This window comes from Echiichthys vipera (assembly GCF_963691815.1).
Source record: "Echiichthys vipera genome assembly, chromosome: 8".
NCBI classification, from domain to species: Eukaryota; Metazoa; Chordata; class Actinopteri; order Perciformes; family Trachinidae; genus Echiichthys; species Echiichthys vipera.
In genome coordinates, this window is record NC_139833.1 from 7,430,166 (window position 1) to 7,450,112 (window position 19,947).

Consider the following 19,947-nt stretch of genomic DNA (forward strand, 5'->3'; position numbering starts at 1 on the left):
CCACTATGGCCTATAGTGGCAATTATACCTTGTTATTGGTGTTGATTACGTCTGGTACATTGTTTGTGAGGTTTGGGTGTGTTTGCGTGTTTTTCTAAGTCAGGGTTTGGAAATTCTGGCGTTTTGTTAGAGCACCTGCTTCTCTGTCCAGCAGGGATTGATCTTTACGCGGTTTCCTTGCAACACACATCGGTTAAAATGTTGCAAAGTGACTGATGTCAGTGCAATGTTCACCCAGTTGTGGCTATTTCTGAGTTACTTGAAGGGAGAAAATCTTGAAATATGCACCACGTAACATAAACTACCCCACCAAAAATATATCTTATCGATCTGCCCTGTACTTTCGGGAACAGTATTTCATTGCACATATCATCATCATCTTATGATACCTCATATTCCCAGAACTGGAAGAGCAGACAGAAATAGCCTGAGTCTCACAGTCAAAGTTTATCAGTTTTTATTAAAACATTTTTAAGAAAAGTCTTAGTCAGATGTAGGCCAGCATTTTGAATGCAAAGTTTCTGCTCTTGTCACTCCTCAGGTAGCTACTTCAGGACACAGATCTGTCTTTATCTGAGACTTCAACTCTTGCAAAGACAAGCCTGATTATGCAAATGCAAGCTTGAAGTCTGCCAAAGAGAGGAGAACGGAGGAGTACGGAATAAAGAGTGTGACGCCGGACAGTGCAAGAGGTGCAGAAGAGGAAGGGGTGAAGCTCATAAGCTAAACACAGAAAGGGATGGTAGAGCATTTAGTCACTCTTTGCCAACACACAGATTGGACAACTGGAACTGGATTGACTAATGAACACAAATTTTCAAGGCCTGTGAAATGTGTAACTTCCTCTCAGCTTCGTGTTGCATCGTTTTTGACGGTAAAGAAACACCTACAACACCGTTGACTCGTGAACTGTTCTGTGGTCTTACCACTTGTGGGGATTTTACTTGCCTGACACTTTGTCAAGTTCACAGGAAATATGGCGAAAACTGAATCATCTGTACTTGTACTTAGTGTTACTCAAGTTGCCAGAGTTGATTTTCCCAGAAGGACTATTTCTAAACAAACACAAGCATGACTAAATCACCTCGGCCCGTCATTGGTCAGTCTCCGCTTTAAAAATGCAACAAGACTTGACTGAAAGAGAAAATTAAGCCCTAAAAAGCTCAGAAGATGACTATGTCGTCTCATGTGGGACTAGAAGGCATCACTATTGCTCAGCCCATTCCTGTCCCAACACTGACTATCCTGCCACCATCCTCTGATACAGAGTCCTGGTCTCGTTCACCTAGCCCCAGACCATCACGCTCTAGCCGCCACAGCCGAACCCACCGAAGCAGGACCAGAACCAAGAAACGAAATGAGGAAGAGCAAGGCTGCAGTCCTAAGAGGCAATGGGGCAAAACACCACAAATTGTAATACAGGAGATGGAAAATGGCATCATTCAACGTCGGAGCCCCTCGCCCTCCCCCTCTGTGGTCAGTCAGATGGAGGGGGATGAGCAAGGTCAGGATAGCCCTTCACAGGACCACCTCCTGCCGCCGTCTCGCTCCTGGTCTCGTAGTCCCTCTCCCAGCCGACGCTCCCGTTGGTCCCTCAGGAGCCTGCTCAGCAGAGACTCTGACTGGGAGAGCTGCAGGTTAGTGTGCTGGATTCATCCCAAATAACCAGCCAGTAATTCATCATATAATGATTTAAACAAAGTGCTAGTGTGCAGCATTTGAGAGTTGACGGTTCTGTCTTTGAGGATGGGCTCACTTATCTTACAGCACCAGCACAACATAAGGTTCAGTGGCGTAGAACAGAGCAACCATGCACTGATGTTTGAATGTCTCATGGGTATTATACGCTTGCAGCTCTGTTAAACCTCAGCCTATTTGCATCCAGGACTTTTGAGACCAGATTTGTATGCAATGACTGAGCGTAGTGAGTAGCCTCTCATTTGTGCGTTTTGGTGGGGAGTAAGAGGGCCTTGCGTTTGAAAGATTTATGCTTGGTTGACTTTGCTCAAATGCTGCACAAGGTCAGCTATTTTGGAACAGGGTGGAGTTAATTAGCTAATGGCTAGTGGGGACAGATTACAGTTAAAATCCTGACTAAATTGAGTTGATTCATGGCACACTATGATGTCAGGCCAACACTAGGATGGTTGAATTTCAGATGAAGAAGCAATGCCCTTGCTCCTCTGTACTAGGAAAGCATACATACTTCATATGCCCCGCAATCGATTGGTATTTTAAAAGCATACTATATGTCGTAAAGAAAGATGACATCTTGGAAATATGCGAAACAGCAAGGTTATGTAAACTGTAAACAAAGAAAGTGAGACTGCTGTTGTGGCAGTGAGGAAAAACAGAGCTGGGTCGGTCAGACGGAGCTAGAGGCGGGGCTCATGCGCCATTTATCCTTCCTCTGAAGCATGACATCACCTTCAGCCAATGGGTGCAGCCTCTTAGTCTGATGATGTCATACAAGTCCAATCAGAGGAGGTTCTGGGCACCACTGCAGAGGGTGATTCTCTCCTGTGCTCCATATGAACAGCTGTGCCCATGTCCTCTTCATTTACACGTAATTTTAATGACCCAGTTATATTGTGCAGTTGGATATTAATTAGACGTAATATCCAGACACTTCCAATGAAGGTTTGGTAGTTTTTATAGGGAAAAACATACGTTTATGTAGCTTAAAAAGGAAAGGAAAGAACCACAAGAATAAAAAAAAATGTGCTCAAATGAATCTTTCAGCTCTGGCTTCAGAACAACTTTGCTTATATGTTGGCAAGGAAAACTCAAGAGGACTTTGAAGTGTTTGTACAGCGTGTTTGTTCCCCCATCTTCCCCAAAGGCGAGGTGCTAAGCTGCCCCTGCGGCCTTATGACAAACATTTATTATTCTAGTTTAACAATGGAAAGCTACTTACAAATAAAATCAGCTGTGGGCAGCTGACACAAAGGTCACTCAAGATGCATGGGAGTTTTATTGCGAACCACAGACCATCTGACCTGAATCTTCTCCTCTGACTTGATTGGTTCATTAAAGTGGTCGACAATAGTCACACACTCAGCTTTCATCATGTCAGTGTGGACAGTGTTGTTATTCATAAGACTTCTTTATTCAGAGAGGTCATTCCTGCGTGTGCTGTAAAGGCTTACATTTTAGTTTTACAGATGTGTGTTTTGAGACCAGGACTTTTGAGATTTATGTAAGTAAAGCGGTCTCTGACCTACTTTGCACACCAGTTGGATGCAAAGCCAGATCTAAAGACCAATGTTGACCTATTTAGATTGCTACGTTGTAGGTTTGAAAGGTTCACAGGTCTAAACATGGCCTGTACATCCTCACCGTGCCTTAAAACCAGGCCCTCTATAAAAACTCCTGTTGCTTCGCATTTTGCTTACTCAGTGTTCTTCATCCAGTGTGCACTGTTCAAGGGAGATTTATGAGGAGGAACAAATACTGTATTCATTCTGCAAGGGTGCATTTTCACTGTTATTATACAGTATATTCACACTCGAGATGTTCTGATATCATTTTTTTTCCTCCCCACACCGATTCCGATACTGGTGCTGTGGGTATCGGCCAGTATGGAAACCGATACCAGTGTGTTTTAAAAGAAAAGATCTTATTACGCCTGCGTGACTGTAATATGATTATCATTGTGGTAAGGCCGGGCGTAGGTTCAACCCTTTGTAAAACATGAATGAATACGGCAAATGGAAACCATTTATTTTTAAATAGAACAATATAAAACAGTAACTTAACTTAATAAATACAGGAATAATTATTAACAAGAATTACTAAGAATTATTAAACTGATTAATTAAACATTAATTAAACCGTGTCAGAGCTAACGGAGCTGACCTGTAATAGATTCCGATCTCTAATAAATTACATAGTATCGGATCGGTGCCTGGACTTCAGTACTGGCCGATACCGATACCAGCATTTTCAGCAGTATCGGAGGCATTTCTGATTGATGATGATCAGAACAACTCTAATTTACATATACATACAGGCCCAAGTACATGCACAAACAGGACTTATACACACATGCACTGTGTATGTAGAGATGCCAAAGGTAGGGGGCTGCTTCACAGGACGGCCCCTGGGCAGTAATGGTACTCAGAGAGGACGCCAAAAGATCTAAAGCTGCTTAGCTTGTGTGGTTGTAGCTCCTAAAAAAACAAAACGATGTGGTGTTTAGAGGTGGCTTAAATTGTTTCCCTGCATTTTTTTGTTGTATCTTCTGTTTTTACCTTTTTTGCAATTGGGGCGTTTTATTGGAGGACATCTCGTATACTTCAACCAAAATATGTCGGCTTTCACCTATGCCAGAAGAGACAAATCTTTGAATGTTGGGGCTGAGATAAATGTGAACTTTATTTTGCCCTTTGAATGATTTGCTAAGGTAAAGCTACTTTCACTTGCTTTGCACATCTTCTACAGTACAGCTAAAAGAGTGCGTCCACCTTACGCAGAGACCACGCTCCTCTTATTTTGATGTTAACATCTGCAATTGTCATAATAACGTATCACATGTTCGGCTTTACAAATATAGACTCATAAGCCTCTAATCTGAAACCATCCACGACAGTATGAAGAGTGCAGAAAATGTGTTGGATGGAAAAGATTCTGGATTAGATGTTTTCATGAAAACTTTAACAGACCGTATGTTGGCATAAACCTACTGTACAAATATACACACAGTCTAACTTGTTAATAGCACAGCCAGTCAACAGCACCGTGACCCGCTGACTGACTGTTTGTGATTGATGGAAAGCTTGACCGCTCTCTTTCTTTCTGCCACGCTGCATCAGTTCAGCTTTAAGACTTTTCCCAGTTCACATACAGCAGTCTGCTTTCAGTTGTTGTTGTTGTTGTTGTTGTTTACATTAACTCTCTTCTGATTATCAGTCCACTTTTAGACCTGATTTCAGACACGTTTTTTCACCGTTGCTAGTCAGTATCTCACGTTTTTGTTCATCAGCTTTTATGGTCTCATTCACTGGTTTGTTTTATAGTGTTTACCTCTTTGACTTTGCACTTCGTGTATGCAGGAAGCTCCAATCTCCTATACATAATAGTTCCTCTACATCTTGTATTCCCCACTTCCTGTACTGCATTCAGTCTCTTTCTTGCCCCTTCCTCAGTGTCCAGCCAGCCCGTAAAATTCCTACATCATCATGGGCTATGGGTGAACCTCAGAAAAAAACAGATTAAACACAGGGACACCAAATGGTGGAGATGTTGGCCTAGCTCAGGCCAGCCTGGATTATGATGTGGACTCTAATCCAGGGGGATGGACATGGAGATTGAGGGTGAAGGGATTGCGAGGGCTCTGGGCTTTGGCCAGGTGGATTCACCACAGGCAGCCGTGGTCTCTGTATTCACAATGCTAGATGTAGATTTTTCAACTTAAGACACCTATTTGACAACTATTAAATAAATCACTGTGTTGATAATTGATTAATTGCTAAATGCTTTAATGTGAAGATCTGATGGTTTATTTACTCCTCCATAACGGTAAACTGGATAGAATATGACATTTGAGGACACCCTTTTTGTGCTTTGGGAAACACTGACATTTTTCACCATTTTCTGTCTTTTAAAACCATTAAATATTTTTTATTACTGTTATCCATCATGGATAATCCTCTCGACCCTCTCCAACTCACACTGGTCAGACAGCGGAGCACCTTCTCCAGAAGGCTGCTTCAGCTTTGCTGTCGTAGCAATAGATACAGGAAGTCTTTCCTGCTACAATCCATCACTTTTTATAATAACTCTCTCACCTCTGCCTGACAGAGAACTCTGGTCTCTCTACTGTTTTGTTGTACATATCATTATTGTTATAGTATATTTTGCATATTTTGTTGTATATATTATTATTGTTTATAGCACACTGTGCACTGTATATATACACTATGTATATATTGGATTCTATTTATGTTATGTACAAAGTTTTTATTTGCTAACCCACTACTGCTGTTACAAAATAATTTCCCAGTTTGGGATTATTAAAGTAATTCTATTCTATTTCTAAATAACTAATTGATTAATCGAAAAAAATAATTGTTAGAAGCCCAAGTGAAGATTTTAATCCCAAATAATTAGCAAACTAATAACATCCCTTTTTATAATTTGAGGCTCAGTTTATTTGAAACATAGAGATAAAAATACGACTTTATAACTTTTTAATTTCTTAATTGTTTGGTCTATAAAATTCCCATGAGCGTTTCCCAGGGATCTTTTAAATTGCGTATTTTATCCAACCCTCAGTCCGAAATCCAAACATATTCAACTCACCATAATGATTTCCCTGGGTGAGAGAGGCGAACACTGTTGGTAAATTTAATTTTGTGACGTCTGTCTGTGAGAAACTGGTCTCTCTGAATTCAGATAAACCCCCCTAAGTTTTGAGCCTCCCTTAGTTCAGCGCCACCTGTTTTTATATATATATATATATATATATATATATATATATATATATATATATATATATATATATATATATATATATATATATATATATAACCAATCCGACATGTACTCAACATGAAAATTGATTGACAATAAATAAATCTAAGTACATTCGCACTCACACTGTCCATCCGTACCGTGCCCCGTGCTTTAGAGTACTTGTCCCCAACTCCCTCTCCCCCCGCGGCCCAGGCCCATTTGTACTCACACTACCTGGGCCTTGCGCGAATGATGACGTATAATGCTGCTTATACGTCATCACGCCGTAACACGTCACACTGACATCGCGATGCATCGCTTTGTTTACAAATCTTTCCATAGACCTCTGAGTTTTTGTGCGTCTTGTCGACTGTTTTTGAATATTTTCCTCGACCAAATCTTCAGTAAACACTCCACCTCCGCATCACACCAAAGTGAACCTTTCGCCGCCATTGTTTTAAATGTCCACGCATGGTCCGTCTTTCTTTTTTCTATGTCCTAACAGGCGCACATAAAATGACGTCAGAACCGCCGCAGGCCTCGTGCACGTGCTCGTACGCGTGCGCACGCTCGTACTTGTGTAAACGTGCTTTACAAAAGCCCACATCTCCCAAACGGGCCGTGGGCGGCAAGCGTGCCGCAACTACGCGCGGTACGGTTGCACTCACACTGGTCAAACTATATAGACTTTAGCCGTGAAACATCCTGGGGCGCGGTACGGATGGACAGTGTGAGTGCACCCTAACATACCATATGTGTAATATTATAATGTGTTAATTTAAACTAAAAATATTTTTTCCTATGTGGCACAATTTTCTCATTGTCAGCGTTTAATCAGAATTCAATAAATTCTGTCAAAAATGAATAGGAAGTGTAGAGGCCACAGCTTTGAATGACTTCAGCACATCTGCGCCCACAGGACATCACTAATCCGTTGTTCTTCAGTCTCTTCCACAGTTCGGTAACTGTAGTGGGTTTCTTAGACATTACTTTGTTACCAAGGATTTTCTAGAGATTCTCTATAGGGTTGTGTGACAGAGGACATTGTCTTGAAATATAAAATTGCAGCTGATTGGGAGACAATCGCAGTGAAGGTATTGCATGTTGTCGAAGGAGGTTCACATAAACATTTACATTCACCCTGCTGTACAAGAGGCCCAACTCCTGCTGCAGAAAACATCCTCGAAACCATAACATGACATTGCTAAAATTCAATTATTTGAGTCTGATGGTAAACGTGTTCGGCTTAAAGGGCTGGGGAATGACCGAACCTCAAGTGTGTAAAGAAGTCAGTTTAATTTGAAGGAGGAAGAGTGTCTCTATCTATTTATCTATCTATCTATATATACAATTGGGGATAGGTTTTGTTACATCTGTGAAAATACGTTTTACCATATAAAATCATCAAGTAAACAATAGATTCTATAATATACTGTATGTCTCATGTTCAAAATATAAAATACATAAGCCTAATGTGACATTCGTGTCCATAAAGTAGCTGGATGTAAACAATTATAGAATATTCTTGTTCATTGTTTCAAAAAAATTGCATTTGTTTTCAATATTTAAGAATTAGCACCACCTCACTGTAAAAAAAAAAAAAAAAAAAAAAAAGCAGCAAGGCCTCACTCAACACATGGAGCCGCCTCCTCCCTCCCTCCCTCCCTCCCTCCCATCCTCCTCTCCCTTGTTGCAAAGGGGATTACGGATGGACGCAGAGACTGCAGCCCGTTACCGGGTCCTGCTAACGGAATAGGGAGCTGCGGTCCGTCCGGTACCTGGCTGCGAGGTGCAGCAGGGGCGTCTGCCGCAATGAGAAATTAACATCCGACCGCGGGACGGTGGGCGATGGGCGAGTTTCTACCCCGAGGCTAAGCGAAGAAAACAAGGCAGAAGAGCGGACATACAGCCCGTAGCGTCTGGCTTTAGCCGCACACACAAACACACACCAGGATCACCAGATCGATAGGGAGCAGAAACGTGTGCGTGTGTGTGTGTTTGTTTTTTTTGCGGACATCAACTGGATCGCAAATGCCTCATGACATGTTCGAGTAAGTGACACAGACCGTCTCCTCTGGTGGGATGAATGGCTTTGATGCTATGCGGTGATCTGTCTGCCGTCCTCATAATAACCCGTGCATGTTCCGTGTGGTGGCGTAGTCCGATGAGTCACAGCTTTTGCAGAATCCCACCGATAACATGGACGGGACGGGCACCTTGTGTGTGCATATTAGCGGTGTAAACTGATGTGTGCTGTGTTGTGTTATGTTAATGCTGTCGGTGCTCATTCGGTCACTGCGCCCTCCACACCCCCACCCCTTTCCACTGACCATAGCAGCATCCAACCATACACAATCCAGTGAATAATTCATATTTTCTTATTCGTGTCCGACAACTTTACTAACATGGATTGTTTCAGGGTGTGCTATCTGCCCTTTAGCTGATCTATGTATGCTCGTTTGGTTTGGGTAAGGCACAGGAGAGAGGGTTATATTAAGGTTAACCGCGCCCCCACAGAGCTGGCTAATTGGAGGTTTGCGTGAAAAATGATTGCAATACCGCTGGTTCTCCTGTTTACATGTGTGCTGCTGACGGATTTAGCCCCGGGTTGTAAACACATGTTGACACAGATTCACATCACTCGGTGCCCCGGTCACTGAAGCCTCTTTACAGCACCCTTATGTGCGTTTACCTGAAGATATCCTGATGCCACTTGTCATTATGCCGCTCAGACTAACATCCCTGCAATAGATTTTGTCATTCTAAGTGGATTAGTTTCCTATAAATCCAAACCTGGTGAGGTTCAGGAATAGACCCCCAGCTTGACGCCTACTTTTTCCTGGGTGTTGATCATTTTGACTCATCCCGTTTCCCCTCTAGCTCCCGTCACTGACCTCCAATTAAGTTTTTAGGGTCAGAAGCCTGTGAATGTTCTCATTTCTCCAGGTCATTGTTATCCCCAAAGAAATTTAAGTCAGAAGAAACTGGACTTGGTTGTTTGTCGAGGAAGACGTTTCACCTCTCATGCAAGTGGCTTCAGAACAATACACACATTATATATTTTACTTTTTTAAGTTGATATTGATATTGCAAAAAAATGATCAATTGTGTCCTGCGTACTTCAGTCAAAGAGGATCAGTTTGTAATGATGGAGAGCTATGGAGAAGGTAAAAAAAAACAAATATTACAGCAAGAGGAATGCTGGCAGAAACCTGCTTATTGTGTAAATGTTTAAGTTAATATATTTATTTTAAAACTCAATGCACATGTTGGACCAAATTTGAATATTATACTCACCAATTTCATGAAGTTCTTCTGACGCTGTGTACAAACAAAACAGTGCGTTTACATGCAGTTTAAAAACCCGATAATATTTGGGTTAAGGGCATACCCTGATTTCCTAAACACCATGTAAACGCCGTACCCGGGGTAAAATCAGAGTTCTCATACCCCGGTTAACAGTCCTAGAGAACTCAGTTCTACCCCGAGGCTAAGCGAATTATCCGCGCATATAAACCGCATTCTCAGATTATTATCAGGTTTCTTGTCTGCGCATGCTCCCCACTCCGCGGCAGTGGCTTTTGACCCGAAAATAGAATAAACCAGGAAGCAACGGCGCTGAAAATAACGTGAAAAAAACTATACCTTTTAAACCAAGGGAGGACTTCGCAACGGCAAGTAACGTTACCACCAAGAAGTCCCTTTTCGGTCTTAATTCTGTCAAAAAGTCGGCCGTTTGTGATTTTGATAAAAGCTAAACCGGGAAAAAAGCTGCATTCAGTCCAGCTGTATGTTGGCAGAGCGCCCCCTACTGTACCGGAGGAAGAGCTACTACGTAATTTTCCCATTCAACTCATGTATACGAGGGGAACTTCAATAATCCGATCATTCCCTTAACCGCGGAAAGACCATTTTCGATTTACTGATGTGCACACAAACGCACACACAGACTGACCAAGAAAACTGCCACGCACTAAAAAAAGAGTATAAACAATATTCAGTTATTATGCATGAAAAGCTGCACTGAGCATGCATGAATTCACCAACAGTAGCTCTGGCCATTTCAAGTCCTACTGTACATGGAGCTCCAGGAGAAAGCATATACACACTGCAATATACTTTATTTATACCAGCAGCAGTGCACAAACCAAACCACAATGATAAAAGAATATTGAAAGAAATCAATCAAGTATCAAATCACGAGTATTCATATATTAGAAGACTTTAATTGTGGAATTGTCCTGATATGATACCAGTATGGGAAATGCCTCGGATAGTTCCTAAAATGCTGGTATCTGTGATTACACAAGTCTGCACTGATCTGATACAAGGTAATTTAGCCCTGAAAGAATTCTACTTTAAAATAGTTTAGTTATGTTTTTTATTATTTTTATTACTAGATGGAGAAGGGAGAACGGAGAAGAAAGAGAGCTGGAGGGGAGATGGTATAAAAGTCGTCATCATCATCGTGGAGTTGGCGAAACAGTACAGCTTATGTCATAGTTTGGCTCAAAGGAGTAAATGAAGTGATGCGTTCTTGGTTGCAGCATACTGTTGAGTGAGTGCGCGGAGCATTCGTCAGGTTTGAGGTTAAATGCGGAGTTTACTAACTTAAAGCCAAATCTCGTTCTGCTACATCTGATTCAAGGCGTCGGTTCAGGATAAACTCAGGAAAGCAAATTTCTAAGTTGACAAATGGTGAATGTGTCTGTTGTTTTACTTCCAAAGGGGTCAGGTGAAACCGTCACAACTGTGTAGTGGTGTAAATAGTTTCATGTATAATTTGCCTGAAAACTAAATGCAAATGTTTTGGCAGCAGTAGAATGACCCTGATGTGTCTGAACCAGTATATTGTACTCAGCGATTCTGGAGAAAGATTGTTGATAGTTGAACTCAACAAAACCCAAACCAACAAATATATTTTCTAGCAATTTGGCAAGGTTTAACTTATGATTTTATTTAGGTTTCGTTCCTATCATGGTGTAGCTACATATCTTATGGGCGAGGAAGAGAAGCCAACGGTGTTGTGCGGCTCAGTCACATCTCTCATTTACAGATGCTGTGCTGTGAATGAGCACCACACTTTCCTTTTCTTTGATTGTCATAGTAGTAAAGCAAGCAACATTTTCGTATTTTGCGATAAGAGTAACACCTTTATCACCATCTAGATGTAGGTTTACACGTTATGGAAAGATATAGATAGCGGGCTGCTGCAAATTTGCCAAATCTGCCAAATAAGGCGCTAAATATGCCCGAATGATGCAGAAAACGGACTCTCGATGATTGCAGAGGTGTGTTCAAGCTGATTTAATAACATATCAGAAGATCACAGTAATTTCCCTACTTTTTAAAAATGTGTAGCCCAAGAAAAACGCAAAAAGAGTATGGTCACTTCATGGTCAGACCTCACCCTCTTGCCTTCATGGCAGGATAACAACCAAAACATCCGTAAAACAGCATTATTTTCACCTTTCCATCGGCACAGTTCTCTTCTCATTAGCATGATTGGAGTCCTAATATAGTTTTTCGACATCAATCAGGCGCATTTAGTGCCTATTTGGCAGCAATCAATTTGCCTTGATATATATATATTTTCACAACATATGAACCTACATCTGTGCCAAGTGTGTTGCTTCACAAAATTCACAGTTGTAATTGTAAGGAATATTTAAACCTATTATTGATTATTGATTTTCACAATTCTGTCTGATAACGACTGTGCAGCCTTTATGTCCATGTCTAAAGGTGAATTTCATTCTTGATGGGGTCAGATCTGCAATTTCAGCTCAAACACTCTGAAGTTCTTGGTAAACTTAGTAGAGTAGAGTTTTATTCTGAAGAAAAGCGGTTTTATACTAAAACTTCTTGATTGGACAAGACTCAAATCTTAAGACCCTTAACTGCACAGCTCTTAATACCCTCACTGTCTGGCTGCTGCACCAGTCAGAATTTGTTCAGCTGATAACACTGCACATGTGTTTTCTTTGGTCTTCAGTCGGCAGTTTCAGACAGCACGCTGTTATCAAATAGGAAACGCCGGCAGCCTTTCTTCATAGCATGGCATTAACAGCATTACAGAGCAAAATTAAGCAATGAAATATGAAAGAGTTGCCTCTGTGCTCCCCTGAGTTGATCTCTCTCCGTTTTCTTTTTTCATCTCCAGTACGGCCAGTAACTCTCCACGCAGCACCCCCGGCAGCTCTCCCTCCCTGCGGCGCAGGGTCCTTGGGGGTGGCAGGGCCAGTGAGAGCGAGGGAGGAGGAGAGAAGAGCACTGGGGGAGGAGGAGGAGGCGGAGGTGGAGGTGCAGATAGCCCCCTTCCCTCCATACCCTCGGCCTCCTCCCTCACATCTGCCTACCCGCTTGCTTCACGCCACTTCAGCCGCAATGCCAAGGTAACCCTGAATATCTACTGATTAAAGTGACTTGTTAAAGATGCTGCTAAGTTTATATCTTAAAACTAAAGCTGCCACGAGGTCTGTAAGTATGCAAATCTGGAGAGGACAAAGATGAGTGTTTCAGTCAGCAGACTGCAGAATCTTAGCATGTTTGCGCTCTGTAAATTTACCCAGTCAGTGTGTGTGCTTCTGTGAGTGTTTCATTTAAGCTTTCACATCTCTTTTATCTCAAGCTCATTGTTTGGGGGGCACTGCTTGTTATACTAATGACTGTTATCACAGCTAGTCACTGAAGCCCCTTTTTTTTTTTCTTTTTTTTTTTAAAAAAAGGGGGAAGTGCTGAAAAGTGCAAAACCTCAAGGTTACATAAAACAGGTTTAGCCTATACGGCTGGACTGGTAGGATCAGACGCATACAGATATCGACGTGTGTTACTTTACCAAACGTATGCTGATACATTTTCCATACCTGCAATGTAATGTTTGTATTGTTGCAGAGAAATTTGAGAACTGTTCACCATTAAATATGCTGTTTCTTTTGTTTACAGAAAATGCAGAGCTGGTACAATGTAAGTATACATTAGCAGCCCCTCATTAGGCAATTTTACTCCAGGGTACATGACTTTGCTGATGTGTCTTTTTTAGCTCCAGGCGAGTAGAACTTGTTTACAGAGTTTTTCAATGATTAGCGTTTAACTGTTTATCCTTTAGATGTTTAACCAAACATCCCAGTTTAACCCTGTCGTGCACGCTTGTTGTGAACCATGTTCTGCTTTTCTCTTTCCTCTTTCCTGACCATCAGGTTCTCAGTCCTACATACAAACAACGGAACGAGGATTTTCGCAAACTCTTTAAGAAACTTCCTGACACTGAGCGACTTATAGTGGGTGAGTGAGACACATATCCTTCAACTGTGTGCTGAGCTCATGCAGAGCGAGCTACACCTCAAGAAGATTAAAAGCTTTTCAAACCCCTCCCTTAAAAATCAACCTCTTAAATTGCCTAAATATGTTTTTAATACCAGTCGGTGCCTCTCTTTTTCTTGGTCTTTTCCTGTGTCTTTCCTCAGACTACTCTTGCGCTCTGCAGAAGGACATACTGCTTCAGGGCCGCCTTTATCTGTCAGAGAATTGGCTCTGTTTCTACAGTAATATCTTCCGCTGGGAAACCACTGTAAGTCGCGGACACACTGTGTACACATTTGCAAACACTTGCCTGTTGTAAACTGGTTAATGTCACACCTGCAATCAGATAAGAAGTCATTTTAATGGACTTGTTTGCAGATCAATATAGATACGCTTAGGCCCTTGGTGAGATAAGAGTATCGCGAACTGAAGCGTACACTGAAGCATGCACACAGTAAATCTCTCTTCTGTCTTCTCTATACAGATCACTATCCTGCTGAAAGACGTGACCTCTATGACCAAGGAGAAGACTGCCAAGCTCATCCCAAACGCCATCCAGATCAGCACTGACAATGAGAAGGTCAGACTCGAGCACAAATAATATTGTCGGGGTGGTCGTTAATCAAATGTTCAGATATTATTCTATTATGAAAACAAGATAATCGAGGTAAAACAGTAATTGTGCCGCATTTCATTTTACAATGGCGCCCTCGTTTTGTCTTGTGTTATAAATCAAGTTCTCCGATGTTTAGGAGTTTTCTTTAAGGTTGTGTGTGGCTCTTTGATCTCATTTATTCCATTTACTAATCATTTTATAATATTTTTGTTAATGTGTTTTATATATTTATGTTGTTGTATTTAATTACTATGAAATAATCAGGATTATTTCATAGTAGCAGAGCTGGAGACTTTTAATATTTCTCTGTTATACAACAAACACATTTCTGTAGTGTATCAACACATTCTCCATCCTCTACAGTTTAACTGCTGCTTAAAGAGCTTGAAAAGTGTTGATTCTGTCCACTTCAAATGATCCTTTTTTGCCAACTGAGCAGTTTGAAACGAGCTGACTCAACTTTAGCTCCACTGACTGTGACAAAGCAAACATCCAAACAGAGGGAAACCATCAGTCAAATCACATTTTTCTTCTCCCCCCCTTCTTCCTGTCCCACTGATATTCACCCTCTCAGCACTTCTTCACATCTTTTGGAGCAAGAGATCGCAGCTTCATGATGATTTTTCGACTGTGGCAGAACGCACTGTTGGACAAGGTACAATCTACTCTCCTCCGCCCTCCTGCCGGTTCATGCTGCTGCCTGGTGTGACACGACTAGCAGTTAACGTCTTAGAATAGAACAGATAGTCAAGACGCAGGAGATGATGGCCTTGAACACAGGCTTGGGAGAACAATTTAGATCACTGTTATTTGCCGCGTTTGAATATAGACATTTATTTGGACAGCACTGGTGCAGAAACACAGCAGCGTAGTTTTAAGGCTCATGGCAAAACATCTGGAGGAAATAACATTGACTTAATGCTTCACCTGCAAAAAGCTGTCAAACAAATCACAAAGTCGCCGTCAAGAACAACCATCAAATGATATATTGATATATTGGGATTAGATCAGAGGTGTTGACTTTCAGCATACTTATTTTCTGATATGATGGATTCAATTTGTCCTTTGTCACCATGGAGATCAGTAAAATTCAATGTAGTTTATTTTAAGGCAACAAATGTCAACTTCTGACCAAATATGTCGATTGATTATTTTAGTGTAAAAGATAAATCTGATGCAGGACCCTTATGAATTTAGTCACTGTGCTAAGCTGATTACGATGTACACAGTACTTTGATCCTAATTAACTTCTGAATAAGAATACTGTGTTTATTTTGCAGTCTCTATCCCCCAAAGAGCTCTGGCACATCGTACACCAGTGTTACGGCACTGAACTGGGCCTCACGAGTGAAGACGACGACTACGTCTCCCCCACCGCCGAACACATGAACGGCCTACTGTGAGTGTTCCTGTGTGCAAACATGCTAATATGTGACGCAGTGCATGTTGTTTGAGAGTCTTGTTTTGTTTGTGTATGCGTGCAGGCATGTAAACACACTTAGCTGACTGAAAGAGTCAGTAGTTTGTGTTAGTGTGATGTGAAATTTGAGAATGTTACAAACATAAGTGAAGCTTGTGTCAGATGGCCAGGAAATGTTTCTTTTACTTGTGTTTTCCTTTATTGTACTATATACTATTGGTTGTCTTGTTGAAGTTAAGTACTGTGCATCTCTTCCTTTTTTTGTAGAAAATTTGGTTAAGCACCAATTAAAGAAGTACCAGTTATTTAAAACAATTACAATTACTTACTTACTAATAGAAAAAGCAGCAGAGAAAACAATGAGGCTCTCATCCTGCATGTATGTGTAAATACCACCAGAACAGCTGACATGCATGTAGCTTGAGGGGTTAGTTTGCTCTTCCTTTACCCAAATAGAAAGCTCCTGATTAGTGAGAATTTGCCTGTGCGCTGTTGTTTGTGTTTTGCAGACCCTATCCAAGTTATTCATTAATTACTCATCAGCTAGCATAATGGTTGCATTAAATTCCTGCACCGTTAAAGATTTCCCACCTCTGTCTCTAAGTTCTTTCACAAACACTTGGCTCTTTCTCTGTCTTTCTCTCACAGACTTTCTCTGTACGTGCCTCTGTCTCACTCACTCTCACTTCCTCTCCCTGTGTTCCCCAGGCCAGGAGACGAGTCAGTGTCGGTTACAGATCTACTAGACCTGAGCTCAGTGTCGGTTCCCTCTACGGGCAGCTCTCCCCCTCCCCTGTTGCCCTGCGGTCTAGCTAGCCCTGCCTCAGCTCCCAACCTCGGAGGCTCCTCTCCCCCTTTCTCCGCCTCCTTCCTGCCCATAGAGGTGCCTTCGTCGTCTGGACGCAGACTCAGCTCTGACCCGCTTGATCCCAGCCCGCCCAGCTCCCACGGCTCGCTGCCTTCCACCACTCCCACCAACGCCTCAGCCTCTGCTCCGGCCTCTGCTGCTGCCTCCTTTGTAAGTGTTTTTCTTGACATTCACACATACCACATTGCATGAGCTGGTCTTTAATGTGCATAATTTGATCTCATTAGATGTCTTTTTTTCACTGCTTCTCACATTGCCAGACCAATCTCCAAAGCGCTGTGTGTCATCCAATGTTAACTCGTCCAACCAGTGAAGAGTCTGGTTGGATGAGTTAACATTCTGGGATAGGATAAAATGCGCTGGCTTGTTTGTTTTTCTTTAAACTAATCACAATGGTGCTAAACCCCGGATGCAGCATTGGTGCCCTTGCAAAATAGACAGTGGAGATGATGGAAGGGGAGGAGAATGCCAGCTGAAATAAGCACCCAATGGCAGGATTGATACCAATGGTCTACATCCAGTGAATCAGACTAGTGATGGGAATAACGACAGATCTCATGGCTCTGTTTCTATCCGAGAACTGTTCAAAACAGTGGCACATCATTCTTTTTAAATGCTTTTTTTGAGGGGGAGGGGTCAGACATTGCGCATGTGTGCCTGCCTGTCACACATGTTGGATTAAAGTGTCAACAAAAGTGTGTTTGGTGTGTTTTTAGTGTAGCAGCTGCTGCTGTTTCCACTGCCACTGTTGCGACTGTCACAGCTGCAGGGGGAGGCGTAAGTGTTCAAGCGAGCATAAACTGCAGATCTAGGGCGACAGTGAAATTTGGGCCCAATAGTACAGAGAACGGCTCTCTAGTACAACTCTGTTTCCTTTGTTCATACCAACGAGGCATTCAAAAGAACCATTTTGTTCATGAACTTGGCATCACTAAGTCAGACTGTGCAACATAGTAATGCAAAAAAATATAAAGACCTGCACCACCTTTGGGGCTGTCATCATTAGTAGTATTCAAATACTACAGGTTGTCTCATAGAGCGGTAGACTGTTGGTAGGAAATGCTACAACTAAGTAGAGATGGAGAATAGATTAATCTGCTATTGCTGTTGGTGTTTCAAGACATCAGCCTGATGTGTGTAGACAGCTGGCTGCTCCGTCGACTCACTTGGCTTCACCGCTCATGATGACCAAAGATAATACCTCGTTAAGGACACCTGGAATCAACAACAACACAGTGGATTTTGTGTTTGTGTAATGCCATTGGGTTGGCAAGTAAATGATGGTATCCAGCCGCCTGTGATTCATGATGTATTTGATTAACAAATCTGATTTGTACACTTGCTATCATATCCAGTACAAGCTGGCATTAATAGTGCGTAGTACTTTTATTATTACACTGAAATTAATTCACTACTTTAATCTGCTGGAGTTATTCCTCATCAACTCACTGGCTCTTGAAACGTTGACTACAGATTAGTATTACATATTAAAAATGTATATCTAATCTAGGTTATGGCAGGCTTATTTGTATAGCACCATTTCAAACATGGGGACAGTGTTTTGATAAGACAAAAATAATGCATTGGATCAACATAAAAATACCAATAAAATCACCTAAAACAAAACAAAACAAAGTGAAAGACATATATTCCTAAAATGCCAAACACGAAATACAGGATGTATATTAAGTAAAGATGTGGAATACTGTGCCGTTTGGTTGTTTGCCTGCCAGTCGAGAGCTTGATACGGACAGATCAAGCCCAAGCCAAGCTAATGGAAATAAATGGAGTTCTGTGTTGACTGTGTGTCGGTTTCAGATTAATTGCACGGCAGCAGTGGTATGTCTGCTCAGGCCGCGTCAACACGAGGTCAGCTCAGCTCAGCTGAGGCCTCTTTCCTCTCAAGTCATATGACAATGGGGTGATTTCTCTACAAACCCCTTGCTAACCGTCTTCTGGTGTGCGTTTTTTTCCCCCTCACTGCATCAGAATCTGGAAGAGGGTGGGGACAGTCTGTCAGAGACGGCCAATCACATGCTGCCCCCGCCAACCACCAGTCTGGGAAACCTCTCCTCATTGGACATCACCAACGATGAGGAACTGCCCACAGACCCCAGCAACTCCTCTGACACGCAAGAAGAGAGTGAGTGGTGTTGTGTTTTCTTTAAACAACATATTTGTACGTGTAACATGTACTTTGTTAAGGTGAGAAGTTACAGTCAGAAGCATTTTTTAATGCACTGGTTAGTTGTGAGATTTTGGGATACTTGCTTCCATAACATGTCTTCGTTCAGTCAAGAGAAAAGTAAATTCACAAACAGTAACTATTAGATAATGCCTTATTTGCATATTTAAACACCATATTTCAGAAGTTCCTGAAAAAACATTATTGTGTTAATGTTAGTTATCAACTGGGAAAGTTTCATGGTGATATCTGGGAGTTAAAGTTTTTATCTTATTCATCTGTAGAGTCTCACAAAATGTATGTAGTTTATATTTAAACGCCATCTTTTCAAAAAGAGTTTGTTCTCACTAAACCAGAAATCTCCACTTCAGTCGCACTTACACTAAACTTTCATGTATCATTCATATCCAGAGTTATAGAACATTTTATTCCTAAAACACGGAGAAAAACCCTGTCAACAGTAATATTTGAGTTATGCACTGGTAAAAATAAAATATTAAAATCCTCTCTTTAAAAATCTTTGACTCTAATATGTCAAAAAAATAAAAAAACAAGGATTTTGAAACTGGCTTTTATCTAATGTGCACATTTCTGTTCTGCAAATGTGTGCAAATTAGCTCATATTTAATAAGATCTTTTCTCATTTGCATATGTAAACATTACATTTCAGAAAACTTATAATAATACAAAACATATTTATCTTTACGTAAATAATCAAATAGGGAAGTTTCATGGTGATATCTAATTCTCCCCTCAATTGAGTGAACCAAAGATGACGGAAACACAACACTCGGCGTTTTGAACTTGCAGACAAGCTTTTTAAAAATCTACCTCAAGGACTTAGAAACTCCCAGGGGATTTTTATGCTGTTACTGCTGTTATTTTTATCTCTGTTCTCTTTACTTGGGGTGTAAAGCGTTTACTGTGCTCATTTACGTCTCTGACTGAACTAACTTTATAAAGGTGCTAAAGGTTATTATACTTCTTTTATTTCCCCTTCCACCTGATTCCTGTGATCCTGACTTTTCTTTCTGCTTCCTTGCTTCCTCCTCTTCTTCCTTCCACACGTAATTTCAGTGACGGTCGTCAGATATTAACAT

The 19,947-nt window shown here is 41.4% G+C and overlaps 1 protein-coding gene across 2 annotated transcripts in view; it reads left to right on the forward strand.

Moving 5' to 3' along the window:
• gramd1a (GRAM domain containing 1A) overlaps positions 1 to 19,947 on the forward strand; it is a 35,715-nt gene that overhangs the window by 3,238 nt on the left and 12,530 nt on the right. Inside the window, exons 2-11 of one of the 2 annotated variants that reach the window (XM_083918050.1) lie at positions 542 to 1,637; positions 12,620 to 12,851; positions 13,402 to 13,422; positions 13,656 to 13,740; positions 13,923 to 14,026; positions 14,243 to 14,338; positions 14,949 to 15,029; positions 15,655 to 15,773; positions 16,503 to 16,812; positions 18,652 to 18,805. In XM_083918050.1, the coding sequence (XP_083774176.1) occupies positions 1,171 to 1,637; positions 12,620 to 12,851; positions 13,402 to 13,422; positions 13,656 to 13,740; positions 13,923 to 14,026; positions 14,243 to 14,338; positions 14,949 to 15,029; positions 15,655 to 15,773; positions 16,503 to 16,812; positions 18,652 to 18,805 (1,669 nt within the window). In that variant the 5' untranslated portion in view covers positions 542 to 1,170. The remainder of the gene's footprint in view (positions 1 to 541; positions 1,638 to 12,619; positions 12,852 to 13,401; positions 13,423 to 13,655; positions 13,741 to 13,922; positions 14,027 to 14,242; positions 14,339 to 14,948; positions 15,030 to 15,654; positions 15,774 to 16,502; positions 16,813 to 18,651; positions 18,806 to 19,947) is intronic. The other variant, XM_083918051.1, reaches the window with a different exon arrangement.